Source organism: Vitis vinifera, chromosome 8 (assembly GCF_030704535.1).
Source record: "Vitis vinifera cultivar Pinot Noir 40024 chromosome 8, ASM3070453v1".
Lineage (NCBI taxonomy): Eukaryota > Viridiplantae > Streptophyta > Magnoliopsida > Vitales > Vitaceae > Vitis > Vitis vinifera.
In genome coordinates, this window is record NC_081812.1 from 23,433,136 (window position 1) to 23,448,369 (window position 15,234).

General features: G+C 34.8%; 1 protein-coding gene across 1 annotated transcript; it reads left to right on the forward strand.

Annotated features, from left to right (window-relative positions):
• The first annotated feature begins 2,507 nt into the window (after positions 1 to 2,507).
• LOC100267614 (transcription initiation factor IIB-2) lies at positions 2,508 to 9,321 on the forward strand. The gene is made up of 7 exons (XM_002284306.4): positions 2,508 to 3,071; positions 4,188 to 4,212; positions 5,812 to 5,941; positions 6,033 to 6,163; positions 6,286 to 6,374; positions 8,505 to 8,581; positions 8,872 to 9,321. The coding sequence occupies exons 1-7, from the start codon at positions 2,719 to 2,721 to the stop codon at positions 9,003 to 9,005; spliced, it is 939 nt and encodes a 312-aa protein (XP_002284342.1). The 5' UTR covers positions 2,508 to 2,718; the 3' UTR covers positions 9,006 to 9,321.
• Positions 9,322 to 15,234: the final 5,913 nt, after the last annotated feature.

Consider the following 15,234-nt stretch of genomic DNA (forward strand, 5'->3'; position numbering starts at 1 on the left):
AAGTCTCGTTTCTGTAGTGGACCAATTCGTTGACATACCACCGAGCCATTTTTTATTAACATAATGACACCGAGCCTTTATTGCAGCCCATGCTACTGAATCCGCTGCTTTATTTTTGGTACCAACAATTAAGAATTGTTTTCCCCTACTTGCTGCATCAAAAACTAAATCACAAGCTTCTGATAAAAAGCGAGCAGTTCTAGTAAGATTTGTAATATGGATTTTATATTTAAAAAAATTGTGAAGGTGGTTGAGATGTACTAATCTAAAAATGATTTTTGTAGAATATCTATTTTGTGGAATTTTTTTTTCTCAAACATGTAATTTTTGCTTGTAACTTGAGAGATTTCATATGGGATGATGATTTCTTTGAGATTGAATTTTATGGAAAGAGTTTACAAATGTTGTCAAAATTGAAGAGACATGCTTGTTTCTTCTTTTGAGATGGGCTTGCACGCTGGTCAAGATCTCTTCGAAAAAATTGCCAATAATTTCGGCGACGTTTTATGGTAAAAGGAGCCCATGCTTGGATTTGGGGATCTCTTCTATGGCCATTTGCATGATGAGACGTGTTCATCCAACGCTCCTAAGTCATGTCTCTGCTTTTTATATTCTACCATCACCAAAGTTAGAGTCTCAGTACCTTTCACACTACATTATTTCGATTAATAAGTTAATGCTATGTGTTGATGAGAGAGAAAATATGAGAAAAAAGATAAAATATAAAAAATATATTTAAATTTAATAAATTATATATTCACAATTATTTCAAATTTATTTCACTTATTTAATAATTTTAACTTGTAAGATATTTTTACTAATGAAAATATCCAATGTGTGATATGTCAAGGATTAGGGCATCATCACTCATACAATATTTTATAACAGTGTAACTTGAATGAATAGTCTAATTCAATTTACAACAAACTTCACATTTGAGGAATTTTAGTAAAGTTTTTATAATTATGAGCTGAGTACACGTCACATTTTTTTAATTTAAACTCAATTTAAGTTAAATTTGAATAAATATTTGAACTTAAAACGGGACTTTATTTAGTATTTTGATAATATTTATAATTTTATATCATCCTATATAATAATCTTAATTTTATTTTAATTTTTAGATTTGTTTAAAAAGTTAAATTGTAATTATATGACATACTTTTTAATCTTTTAAATATATGTAAATTTATTTATTTTATTTTTTGCTATTATCTTTGATTTTTTTTTCTTATTTACTATTTAAACCTTAAAATAAATACATAAGAAATATCATTACAACACGAGCTTAAAAAATAAGATTAAGTTAAATTTGGATAGAATAATCCGATTGATTGAATTAAGTTTAAATTTATTATATTTTTAATCAAGGTTTGACTTTTATCGCCACTAACTCAATCCATCCATATTGCATTATTAATATTTTCTCAAATAGGAAAAAAAGGAGGTATTTTTTTTTTTTTGAAAGAAAAATTATTTTATTTATTTATTTATTTGTTTTATCCATTGATTTTGTGGATAAGGCAATTGACCAATTAAATATTTTTTTTATAAATGATAATTAAAAAATTAATTTCCAAGTACGAGTATAAACCATCCCAAAGACTTCCTATTTAAAACTTTTAATAGAAGAGGTTAGGAAAGCTATTTTTCATATTTGACTTTTATTCCTGGAATTAATTAGGCATCACCCACCACACTCAAAACAACAAGCTACAATTCCTTAAGAAAACTCTTTTCCATATCAGAGAAACTATCTCCATTTATGGTCTGAATTTTTTATATCACAAAAATAAAATTTCAATGCTATTCATAAATGGCTTATTTATAAGAAATGTTTTGTTAAAAGCTTTTATTTTCGTTGATTTTTAAAACAGAAAATATATTTATATTTCCCATCAAGTTACTTTCCTTCCTATTTTTAAAAAACAGCAAGAAAAAATGAATTATCCGATTCTATGCTAGACAAAAATTAGAAAAGAGCCGATTTTTTTTTTCATTTTTATTTGACTCCGACTTTTTCATAGTTTGCTTCCCCTTGAAGCCCTAATCTCATCTTCCCATTTAAAAGAAAAATTAAAATAAAATAAAATAAAAAAATAAAAGGGATGAATAGAGGAAAAAAATGAGAAAGGTAGTGCAAAGGAGTAATTACTATATAAAAAAAATTTAATATATAAAATATGTCCAAAATTTAGGCTCCCAACAAAATGGCCCTGGATATAAAATAAAAATTTGTTTAAAGGATCTATGAACTAACTTCAGAATCTGAAAATATAAACAAAATTTAGGAGACCTCTGTAAAAGATTTTGTTATTATAAAGGTTAAAAATACTGAGATAGATTTAGTAGTTTCTGAAAACCGAACAATTCCTTATCCAAACAAGCTGAGCCGACCTATATGTAATCAAAATGTGGATAAGAAGAAGCGTGCTACCAAACACGGTGATTGTCCACCTGGGCAAACGCACATGCCAGTATGCCACACATGAAAATGGAACTGGCGTGAGCTTTCTAACGCCGACCCACAATTCTCTTTTGTCTATAAATGCATTGACCCGCTGCCCGTTACCTCCCCCTCTATAAACTTTCCCGAGAAAGTGAGAGAGAGGAGAGAAGAAACGCTCCTCTTCCGATCCTCTCTTCTCGTATTTTCTCACCTATCAAACACCCCAGCCCGTCCTCAAGCAAACCCTAATTTTCTCCTGAATCTCATCAATGGCGGATGCGTTCTGCACCGACTGTAAGAAAAACACCGAGGTCGTGTTCGATCACTCGGCGGGCGACACGGTGTGTTCCGAGTGCGGGCTTGTGCTAGAGTCTCACTCGATTGATGAGACCTCCGAGTGGAGAACGTTCGCTAACGAGTCGGGCGACAATGACCCGGTCCGTGTTGGCGGCCCATCCAACCCGCTTCTCACTGATGGTGGCCTTTCTACCGTTATAGCGAAGCCGAACGGGGTTTCGGGCGATTTCCTGTCGAGTTCGTTAGGGCGATGGCAGAATCGGGGTTCGAATCCTGATCGGGGTCTGATTCTGGCTTTCAAGACCATCGCGACTATGTCTGATAGGTGTTAAATTTGTTTTCGGTTTTTGTTGGAACCATAGGGATGCTTTTTTTTTTTATTGGGAAAATTAATTTAGTCGATGGGAAAAGTGTAGGGAAGGTTTAAGCTTCGAGTAATTTGGGGATGAAAAAGATGACATAGGGTTTACTTCTTTGATCATTGTCAACCCTGGAGCTTGCTTGGTTGCCAAGAAAATTAAGATCTATTGGATGGGTCATGAAAGTTAAAAGGAAGAATAGAAAAGTAAGATTTGAGCATTGAAGTGCAGTATGGTTGCTGCAAAAATTGATGATATCTTGACTAGTGAGCAAATGTAGGAAAACAAGTCCTAGGAAGAGAGCCTTCGGTTTAATATCGATCTTCATTTGCTGGGATCTTTTTGGCTGCGGAGAGTGTGGGAAGGAAAGAAAATGAAATTGTAATTTTGAATACTCAAGATCCGTGGAACCAAAAATGCCCAATTAAACAGATTGACTCCATTTTAAGTATCGTGCTATCTGGGACTGGGGCCATAGGAAAAAATCGCCTACGGGTCCAATAAATTTGGGTTTTGGCTCGTTGTTAGTCCTAGATGCCATATTTGGTCCCTTTTAAAATGTCTGGAAATAAAAGAAAAGAAAAGAAAATTTAAATCTTGGATTACTTAGAGAAGAAGTGGAATAGTCATATACTTGATTTCAAGGTTTTGGTTTAAGTCATCCGTAGGTTGCTTTTCACGAAAAGGCTAACTCGGAATAAAAAACCAGCATAGGAACTTAATTTGATTTGGCCACCTTTCCTAAATCCAAATTTGTCAAACTAGTTGGGAGTTTAAACTCCTGGACGCGGGTATACATTTAAATATTAATAGAAGTTCGTAATTTATTTTTGGATAGGTTTATAAGATGTCATTAATTTATTATTTGTTTAAGTAAATTGGTCTCATAGAGACCCTAAGCATCTAATACAAGGTTAAGTTAATATTGGTTTTTCCATACTAATATGTGAGGATGTGTAGATTTTTATTGGAAAGTCTTCATATTGCTAAATCTCATATTTTTCCAAAAATTAGCTTGTAGAAATATTTTCATAAATTGCTATTACAAAAAATGTAGCTAATGCAGCTACTTTATGTTTCAGGTTGGGCCTTGTTGCGACCATAAAGGTATGCTATCTATGTGCTGCTATCATATTACATTATGAGATAGATAGTTTCAGCCCACACAATCCCAAACATAGATAGTTTAATGAACTAACTCCTTTGTATTTTCATTGTTTGTAAATTATATGTAATATATGGGGTATTATCCTTTTCTTTCCTTTTTGTGTAAAAGGAATTATTTTGTCTAGCAATTTTAACATTGGGTTGGTGCTAACAAAGAAGAAAAAAATTGTCTTTGAATATGTATTACTTCCCTTTTTTGTTTGTTTGTTTGTTTACCTTCCAACAATCTTAAAATCAAAGGGTACTTTAGTACCAAACTTCCATAGACTCTTATGCTGATATCACATCGTGACAGGGTTGTCATAAATGAATAAAGCCTAGGCATATCAGTAAAGAAATTCTAAAAATAAAAATAGCTAAAATTATAGGAATCCACATCTTTTGTTTTCAATCCAACATCCCAACATCCCAGTGATATATTTGCAAATGATTCATTATTTCTCAGAAATTACTGAAATAGAAGAAAGGTATTTTGATCTATGACATGAAAAAATGCAATTCAATCTTGGGAGAAAAATAGAAACCAACTATCATGGGTGAGGAGGCTGTTTGCTCGATTAGTCATGCATGAATGTGACTTAAGTGTAAGTGGTCTTGGTCAAATTGGCATTAGAAGCAACTCTGGAAATCATCCTTGTATGTCGGGTTTCTTGTTTATTGTTTGTTGAGTTTTTTGGGTTTTTGCAAGCCTATGAATAGAGCTATTTAATATAAACGACAATGATTATGCTAGTTATCTTTGCTATCTATAAAAAAAATGAATGCTAGTTATGTTTGCATTCTTTAGTGGTGGAATACCATTACTATCTCCTTTTAGATGAGGCCTCTGTAGGTCTCAGTGATCAAAGGTTTTAACTCTTTGTGTTCCTCCTCTATGTTCTCCTTGCTTTTATTTTACCATATTTTTTGTTGCCATTAATTTCTCATTCCTATCCTTCAATCCTAAGGAAGCGACTCCGTAGCCTGTGATTACTTGATTTTATGCAAGTGATATTCTTGTGGCATATTTGGATTGGCTCTTGGGCTGCTTTATCTTACCTTTTGCCTATAGAAGTTTGCTATTTATCGGGGAGGCTCTATTTTGGCATCAGTTGGTTTTTTAGTAAAATTCTAAAAGGCTACCTCCATCAATTATGTTTTTAACTAAAATGCCATTTCATAATTGCCTCCTTTCCTCTCACCCTTTCTTTGGTAACTACTTCCAACATGCATGTTTAGCTAGATGCAGATCATGTTTGTCCAGCAACAGCCAAAGACGAGTGCAGAGAAGCTAAGTTTAACAGGTTTATTATGGTTTAGAGGTCGTAGACGATAGTGAGAGGGAGGGATAGCAGCAGAGCAGTAAACCTTGAAAAGAATTTGGAAAAAAATGTATTAAACATTTCTTGCATTTCAATCTATATATGAATACGAATCTCTGGTATAAGTTGAACAAAAAGTCATATTTCTGTCTGTGCTTGTTATTCCTCCCATAATTTAGTTTCAAAGTTATTTGAGTATCGTATCTCCTCTGATGGTGCCTTTGTAATTTATTTGAAGGACCGCGCTAATGAAATATATAAGAAGGTAGAAGATCAAAAGTCTACTAGAGGAAGAAATCAAGATGCTCTGTTGGCTGCCTGTCTCTATATTGCTTGTCGACAAGAAGACAAACCACGCACCGTAAAGGGTACAGCCTAAGATTCTTTTAACATATGGATGCTTCCTGATTTACTATTCTCTATGCGAATGAGCTTCCTGAAACTGTGGATGTCAACTAGAAATTTGCTCTGTTGCCAATGGAGCCACAAAGAAAGAAATTGGCCGAGCAAAAGAATACATAGTGAAACAACTAGAGGCTGAGAAGGGTCAATCGGTAGAGATGGGAACTATACATGCTGGAGACTTCATGGTGAGGATTTTCTGAAGTTAAGCACATTTGTTATGTTTATGTAGGCGGCATTTTGTACACTGCAATATTGTTGTTTCTTAAATATGTCTTGTTAATGACATTAATCTTAATCTAATCTCTAGAGGAGATTTTGTTCCAATCTCGGGATGACCAACCAAGTGGTTAAAGCTGCCCAAGAAGCTGTGCAGAAGTCTGAAGAGTTTGATATAAGGTATAGTTCTGGTTTTCTACTCTTGTCATGTTACTATCCTGATACCATTATGCTTAATGATGGTTATTTGCAATTTTTATTTTTCTATTCATATCAATTTTGCATGATTTCTGAATCAGTACATTTAGCTGGACAAGCAGGAGTATCTGAAAGAACTTTTAATTTTCTCAAGCAACCCAAGCAGCAAATTAAGAAAAGAGCTGATTGAGGTAGTATAGGGTTTATGAATGTTTAGAATGAAAGTCAATAAAGAACACCCATAAGAAACTAGTCAATTTGAGCTAGCTGAAGGTTCTCTATGAGGGATTGATTAGGACCAAAAAGGTTGTTCATGGAGTTTGGTCAAAGTCAAAAGTTTTGGCATCTCATGGTATCTTCAGTAAGGATTAGATCTGCCCAAAAGATGAATGACTCTTTGGCGTGCTACTCCCTCAATCTCATAGTTGTGTTCAAGCGCATGTGTAAATTAGATTTACCCTAAATATGGTATTTTAAGGGAAATACTCCCTCCCTTCCGCTGGGTTATGCATGTGTATTTGCAATCCCTATAGTGGCAAGTGTTGGAATGGAGTCTAACTCGAAAAATGTATCGTTCTGCTTTAAATATGGCATTTTGAAGGATTATGCATTAGAAATCCTCATTCTGCTTTAAATGTGGTATTCTTCGTTCCGCTGAATTTTGCAATAGTGTTAGCAATCCTCTTCTAGCACTGGAAATAGGAAACTAGGGCCCAGATTGAACAATGAATGACTGCTTGAACTACAATCCAAGCCTTGAGTTTAACATGGGCTACCCGACCAAAAAGCTGCCCAGTCTGATTTTCTTGAACTAGAGGCAAAACAACTTGGTAGTATGATAGAACGGAGAGATGAAGCTTGAGAGATGTGTTGAAATGAGGAGGATGGTGTCAACTGGTGATGGGAGTGCAGTGTTGGGGGTCGGGGGGACCTAGGGAAAGCAAGGAGCTGGTTGTGTTTGTTTTGGTTTGGTTGGAAACATAATGGACTTAGAAGTTAGAATTAGAGAAAATCACCTAGTGAGAGAGGACATATGGGACTAAAAGAGTTGCTCAGACTTCATTCTGATCATGTGCACTGAAAAACAGAGGTCAATCGTGCTGAAGATGCTAGGGTTTATTTTGTAAGAGAAGCAGGGGATCTAAAAGTTTTAAGTTTTTTATGCCTTTGAAGCGATGTACTATGACCAGTAGAGAGGAGATATGCAACATGTCTTTTGAGTATAGGGTTCTTTTATTATGTTTTGTACTTTTGACCCCCTTCCTTTTTTACTGGATAGCACAAGATGCAAACAAATATTGATCACATGGGTGCATTCCCTGATCAAGAAATGGGAATTTTTTCCCATTCCCTGATCAAGAAATGGAAGTAATGGTTTATTGATATCATTAGCCCACATAAGTATTATTTTTTTAATTTATAAAAATTTAGTAACTGTGCATGTTCAAAAGTTTGCTTTTTCGAAATATTCTGTATTCACCAAGAGGAAACCACTGCCATGCAAATTGTCCTCTTGTGAACTACTAACCTGTCAACTGTCCAAGGTCTTCACTGCTCAGTTCATGTCCCAGAAATGGTTCATCTCTGGATGGCACTAAAATCATGGTGCTTTAAAATTTTACCCCAAGAAACCAAAAAAAAAAAAAAAAAAAAAAACTGAAACTGACTCCTGTCTCTCTCTAGCTCCAGATTTTTTTTTTTTTTCACACAATGGCCCAAGTGTACATAAATTTGAGCCTCTGCATGATTAGCCAAGTTGTGCCTCAGAAATGATTTTCTGTCTTCATGGAACATAAAAAAGGATCTTTTCATTGATATGGAGGTTTTTTATGGTTATTTATTGTTGTGTTTGTTTGTTGGGATTTGGGTTTTGGGGAAGGAGGGGTGTGGCCATTGTGGGTGGATTTCTTTGTTAAGAATAAGGAACATTTTTTATTCAGAAGTAAAGTGTTCATGGATCTTGCTCAAATGGAAGTGTTTTGCTTTTTTTTTAGTCCCTCTCATCTTGGTTGTTTATCTAATGATTACAACTTGCCCATAATAATAAAAATTAATAACTCTTTTTGTCTTTTTATTCTTTTCTCATTTCTTTTGTTTTTTAATTTGTTGCAGGAGAAGCCCAGTATCAATTGCAGCAGCAGTTATTTACATTATAACTCAGCTTTCAGATGAGAAGAAGCTTCTCCGAGGTTTAAACATCCACCATTTTATCCAAATTGGTTTGCATAAGAGCCTTGAAACTGAAAAATAGGGGGTTTCTTATTGCCTTGCTACTATCCCCTTTACACACACTAATTCTGCATGATTGTTACCAGACTGTCCATGGTCGCATAATTAGAATAGAATTTTAAGGATTGACATGGCTGATGGTTGGGCTCCAACATTGCAATCAGTGAGGCCAATGTTGGCTCTTTGTGTCTCCTATTTATTCATATTTTGAAGTTGTAGTTTGGTAATAATGGAAACATGGGTGGTGCAGATATCTCAATTGCTACGGGAGTTGCAGAAGGAACAATCAGAAACTCCTACAAGGATCTCTATCCCCACATTTCAAAGATAATACCAAGTTGGTATGCCAAGGAGGAGGATCTCAGAAATCTTTGCAGCCCTTGAACAAAGTTGTGGAGCAAAATACAACAGCAGCGGCAGAGCACACAATATCCGTCTGGGAGCATATCTTGCATTCGAATGTTCTCCAAGTCTTGTTTAACATACAAAAACCATTCCAATTTTCCTTTTCCTTTTCTTCTTCTTCTTCTCCTCCTCTTATTTAGTTTTCCATGAATGGTACCAATGCCCTTGTGGATTTTGCTTGGATTTTTATTTTAACACTTTAGGCATCAGCAGCTATTTTTTTAGATGTTGGCTATCCCTTGACCAACACACACTCCCAAGAGTGCATATAATATAAGATATTTCATTTCGTTCATACTTGCTGGGTGGCTCATGCTTAAAATAAATATGTTGTTGGTATTTTGTTCCCTTCTTATTTATTCTTAAATAGTATAACCAAGTCATTTTCAAAGTCTTTCTTTTCTCATTATGAATCCCCTTCCATTCCACAACAATAGAAATTGCTTTTGTTTTAGACATGGAGACTGAATTGAAACCACGCCGTTTTCGTTGGAGAGAATCCATCTCTGCTTGATTTAATTTTGCTAATTCCTCTAGAGCTTATGGGCCATGGGGGGGAAAATTAAGTACTTGTTTGGTAATTGTTTTTGTGAATGTAGTCTATTTTTCGGAACAGAAGTGCAAGAACCGAAAATTTGGTATTCGAAAAACAAGAAACAAGAAGCAATTTTTTGTTTTTAAAATAAAAAATAGGGCGTTAATAGAGGGTATGCTGTAGTGTAACGTGCACTTCTCTTCTGTCGGCCACAAGGATTCAAGCGGTGCGTTTTCGCTCCTTTTTGTTCCGCAGTCTTTCTCCTTCTTCCTCACTCCCAACAAATCCGTACAATCATCAACCACAGCATCGGAGAAGAAAGAAGAAGACTGCCTCCACCCTACTGCAGAAGGAGGGTATAAAATCTTGTTCTCTTTTCCATTTCCCCTTTTTTCTAAGAAAAGTTTCTAGTAGTTTTTTAGAACTTGTTTTTAAAATCAGGGGAAAAAATGTCTTCGTCCTAATCAACTGAGATTAAAATCCAACACCAAAATTATCGGTGCAGTGACTTGTTATAGTTTTTGATTTTTTTCGTCTTCTTCTTCTTCTTTCTTCTTTTTGGGACAATTGGAGTTTTCTAAAATTGAAATGTGATTTTTTCAGTAATTGGTATCGTGGAGGATGAGGATTGGGCAAGTTCTTCCGGTGGAGCTAGCAATTCTGAGATCTATCTTCAAGATGCCAATGATGAAGAAGAACATTACTGTATTTCTGGTTCTATATCCAATTTGCAATTTAGGTAGAGCTTTAGAACCAATAGCTCCCATCGAGGTCCAGAATAGTGGTTTTACAACCTAAATGTGTGTATTGTTTCGCAGCAAAGCAGTTTCCAAGGCGATTTGGAATGATGAGATAGGAATGGCTGCGGTTGTGGAAAAGAAGGGCAAGATATGGATAACAACTGGAGTAGTTCGAAACAGCAAGACCTATTGCTCAATTGAGGAGACTTTGTATGCGACATACTGACTTTAATGTTTCTAATTCTTGTTTTCTTATTGTTGTAATTATTATTTGTTCCTTTATCATTCCTTACATCTCTTGACAAGTGATAATGCAACTACCATAAACCCAATGCAAGTAATTGAGCGAGTCTTTGATTTAATTCATTTACCTTTTTGAATAGGATGCTAGAGTCTTCCAAACATGAGCTACAAAACAAATCTTAGAGAGCCTAGACATTATGACTACATTGTTGTGCTACCAGGTAGAGGATGGTCAAGTGGAGGATTTGTTGATGGATGTAAAGCTGGTCAAATAGACGTCTTAGGACACATTAAACATTGTGAATAATCTATCTACTATATAACACAGAAAATGTGTATCTACTGGAAACATGGGAAACTTTAGTTGGGGCTTGGCTCAATGTAAATATGGTTTTGAGTATGATATAATTAGTTGCAAGATTGCTTATATTTACATCTCACGGAATACTTTTAACACAATGAAAGCTCAAAATAGTATTATTTTCTTTGTAATTTTGTTGGTTTTAGCCATAATTTTCTTTGGTGCCTTACCAGAGGAAAAAGAATGGCAACGGAAAAAGTAAGCAAAGAGGTCTGTAAACGCTAAACAATGTTGAATTTACCTTACCAAAATTTCAATTTATCATGCTGTCTAAATTAGCCAATTTCAGCAAGACCTGAAGGTTATTCAAAAATGCGTAGGGGTTGAAGATGGTAGTACTTACGAAATATTTTTTTAATAGGTAAGCAGAATCTGATTAAAGATGCCAAACAGAAAGGAGTTACATCCTATGTACATGGGGGGTATAAAAGAAAACCAAGCAACCTAACTATGTATAGTTTAGACTGTCAATGAATTCCATCAATTTAAAATTTTCATATGTAAAGGGAATCTAGACCCTTCACAAAGGAACATAATAAGAAACTCCTTTAATTTTTTTATTTAAATTCTCTTTCCTTTTAAAACATCGTTTGTGCTGCTCTCTCCAAATGTACCAAGAAGCAAAGGGTGGTCGGACACCAAACCTTCGTTAATTTATCTAGCCTCCAAAACTTTTAGTCTAATAAAAAGTCTTTGACTAAGGAAAAATCCGTTGTCTTCCAAATATATCCAGCAACATTTCCCACAACTGTCTTGTTATGGTACAGTCAAAATTACCCTCAAAATGTCTCTTTTGATTGTATATTTCTTATCTAGTAGTATTTGAGAAATATACAATTAAAAAAAAAAAATATCGATTTTAACTTTTTTTAAGGAGAATTAAATTTTGCTATACGCATACAACAAATTATTCACTTGTGCGATCTTTGAGGAGAAGATTAAGAAGTACTCACTAGTCATACCCTTTTTGTTAGCAATATGCTTAAAGCTTTTTGTGTAGGTTTGTGGCTGAACAAGGAGCATTGCATCTATTGGATGATAATAATGTGACTATTTCCTTAAAAGGTATATATGATAAGGTTGCACAAGGGAAGTGTGGATGCTTTTGGGAGTCTTTTGAGGTTTATAGGCACTTGAAGTCTCTTGGTTACATTGTTGGGCCGCATGGGATCCTTTGTACTCCGAAGAGTACCAAAACTTGTTTGGAATCCCATTAGGGCACCCTAGAAGGCAAGGTATGATACATGGAGAATCAAAGGATAAAATTTCCATCATAGAACTGGTCAATAATGTGCACATTACTAAAGTTAAACTGGTTTTTGATGTTTATCTTCCTAATAGCAAGTTTAGGAAGTCTTTTTCGGGTGATCCAAGTATACCATATTTCATCAAGTTTTTTATGGCAATCATTTGTTTCTGGGTTATGTCCAATTTCCTGCTATATTAGATATAGCCATGATGTTTTTTCACAAGAAGGCATGTCTAAGTCGTGTTCTTTTTTGATAAGTAGGAAATTGTATTAAAAATGCATAAAGCGCACAAGAGTACACTGGGAGTATGCAATGAGCGTAAAAAACAGAATAAAAAAGGGGGTAAACAAAAACAACTCCTACCCTCAGGAAGGACCCAACCAAACTACACAATCAATTAAGGACAAAGAATTCTCATGAATGTACACCTAAATCCACAAAAAAAGATTGGCAAGGAAAGAACTATTAAGACTTTGATCTCACATCTCCTCATCTTCAAACACTCTTCAACTTCTTTCCTTCCATAGAGTCTAAAAAATACATAAAGGGGCTGCTCTTCAAGCTTTCTTATGCCTTATTCCACTAGAAGAACTTTGCCACCCTAGTAGGGTGTCTCATACCGAGGTAGAAACAACCCATGGGATCCCAAATAAAGAGAACACCAACAGCCATAAGATCCTTGCCTTAGCACAATGAAGAAGAATGTGGTTGATGGATTCCAACTCCACTCTGCAAAGAGCACACCTATTGACTAATGACCGACCTCTTCTTTGGAGTGGTCCAAAGTCAACACCTTCCCCCAACAAACTTCCCAAGCAAAAATTTTCACTTTAGAGGGAACCCAAAAATTCCGTATAATCCCTATTGGAAAAGGGGTAACACAATCTGGTTTCAACGAGTAAAGGACTCTTACATAAAATCTTCCTTTACTATATCGCCTTTCCAAACCACTCTATCCTCCTATTCCCTATTCACCGAATGACCTTGCAATTGAAGAAGGAATCTCTCCACAAAATCCAACTCCTAATCATTTAGAGTCCTAGCAAAATGGAACTTCCAAGCCCCTCCTCCCTCCTTTTGCTCCCACAAATCTACTACCTACACCTTTTTAGCGTCGGATAAAGCAAACAAAATAGGGAACATATAAGTCGTGTTCTTGGAAAAGGTACAAAGTTTTTTTCCCAAATGTTGTGTGGTTTAAGAAAAAACTATATGTCAAGATATCAATAGATCTTGAACTTTTTTGGAAGTGGAACTCATGCTTGTCATAGCTTTTCATAGTTGTGACAAACAAAAAATATTTCTTAAAAAACGACTTTGAATGTGAAGGCTACATCAAAATGCATTTTAACTCCAAGCATTACTGAAGTTTTATTACATTCTAGAAGGAAATTATTTTTGGTGGGCTATTAGAGTGGTGAATACATGGATATGAATATCCATGTTTCTTTTTTAAAACGTTATTTCCATTAACTTTGTGGAAATTTTCTTAACAATTTGAGAGGGAACAGTTGTCATCATTGACATCTTTTATGGGTTGACTAATTTGTCCAGCATGAAGAGAAGCATGTTCCTTGTTTGTATTTGAAGCAATTTTCTTACTATGCTTTCCTTCTGTGTCAAAGAAATTATTTGCATAGCCAAAAACAATGAAAACTTGGAAATAATAAATTCTTCACTTAGTAGTTTCAAATTCTGTTTTCTAATAATTTGGACATGTAAGAAAGAAAGCTCAACCATGGTTCTAGTTACACAGAACCTGTTTAAAGCTTTCTTATTCTTTGATGTCACTTAGACTGCCCTATTTGGTTAATATTTTGATAGGTTGTTAATAAAAAATGTGCAAAAAATAGCCTGAAATAAGCAGGGGCTGTTGCATAATAATAATCAGCCAAGTAACATTTTTTTTTTTAATTCTCCATGCCTACAGGTCATGCAATGTATTATTGCTCTTTTTGTGCTGTATGTTGATTATAACTCGATTAAAGCACCTTAGGCTTATTTGCTAGCAGTTTAACATCTTTAGCTGTTAAAAATGGGGGAAACAAAGGAAATTTGGAATGTTACTGTTCCTTGGTTCTTTCTTAAAAGAAGCATTTACTCTTGAAGAATACTTCTGAATTAGGCCATAGCTATCATTTCAATGGTCGTTAGAGTTCAGTCATTCATTTCCAAATGCTTCATTTCTTCTCCCTTCTATGCATTTGGTTGCTTATTATTAACATGTTCTAAGAGCTAAAAATTTTGTTTTCTCACATAGTGGTCCTCCACCATTGAAAGCACAGATTGAAGACCTTTAGAGACAGCGCAGTGGCGTTCCTTTCAAGTTTTGTCATGTAGCACATGGACAGGTTAGTTTCTTCTCCTTCAGCAGAGTGGAACGGAACTGTTCTGCCCTGACATTCTGGATGAAGTTTTATGTGTACAAAATCTGTTAGATTAGTCTAACTAAAATGTAGTTGGAGTTGCCAGAGCGTATCCCTACATTGTGGTGTGTCTTATTTATATCAGGACAATAATGTTTGCATATGAAAGTCCTTTTTAGAGTGTTTGCACATGGAAAACTATTTGCGAATAACCATGTATTTTATCTCTGTAATGCATAAATCATTTACTTGTCAAATGTTTGCTTTGAGAAAATGATCAAGGATATATGAACCTCTTGGTCCCCAATGCAAGCCTAAAATTTTTCTCAGAATTGGTCTTTTAAAAAATATTCAGTTAATTTAAACTTTTATCAGATATTGGTACCTTTGTCTTGTCAAAAATTTCAAAAGGGATAATATTAGCTTTTGTGGGACTTCATCAGAATCATAGAAAATAACACTCTGAAGCAGTAAGCTTTTGGCTATTAGCCCTTTTCAGAGTTTAATTGTTCTTTGCAGTTTATAGAGACAAAAAAAAGTTGAGAACATGATTAGACTTTTAAAGTACTATGAGAAATCAAATCTTAGAAGAAGGATCAGTTTCTAATGGTGAGCTTTATTTAAAAGCAGAAGGAAAAATACAAGAAGAAGCTTCTCTGCCTAGCCAAATCTTAGATGGATCTGTTGTGTTACTCCTCTAGTCTATTTCGTTT

Bases quoted from the DNA above. Each gene is read 5' to 3' on its own strand.
- LOC100267614 (XM_002284306.4), top strand. From the start codon at position 2,719: ATGGCGGATGCGTTCTGCACCGACTGTAAGAAAAACACCGAGGTCGTG. The intron at 4,213-5,811 runs GTATGCTATCTA...ATTTATTTGAAG, and splicing joins GCCTTGTTGCGACCATAAAG to GACCGCGCTAATGAAATATA. The intron at 6,375-8,504 runs GTATAGTTCTGG...AATTTGTTGCAG, and splicing joins TCTGAAGAGTTTGATATAAG to GAGAAGCCCAGTATCAATTG.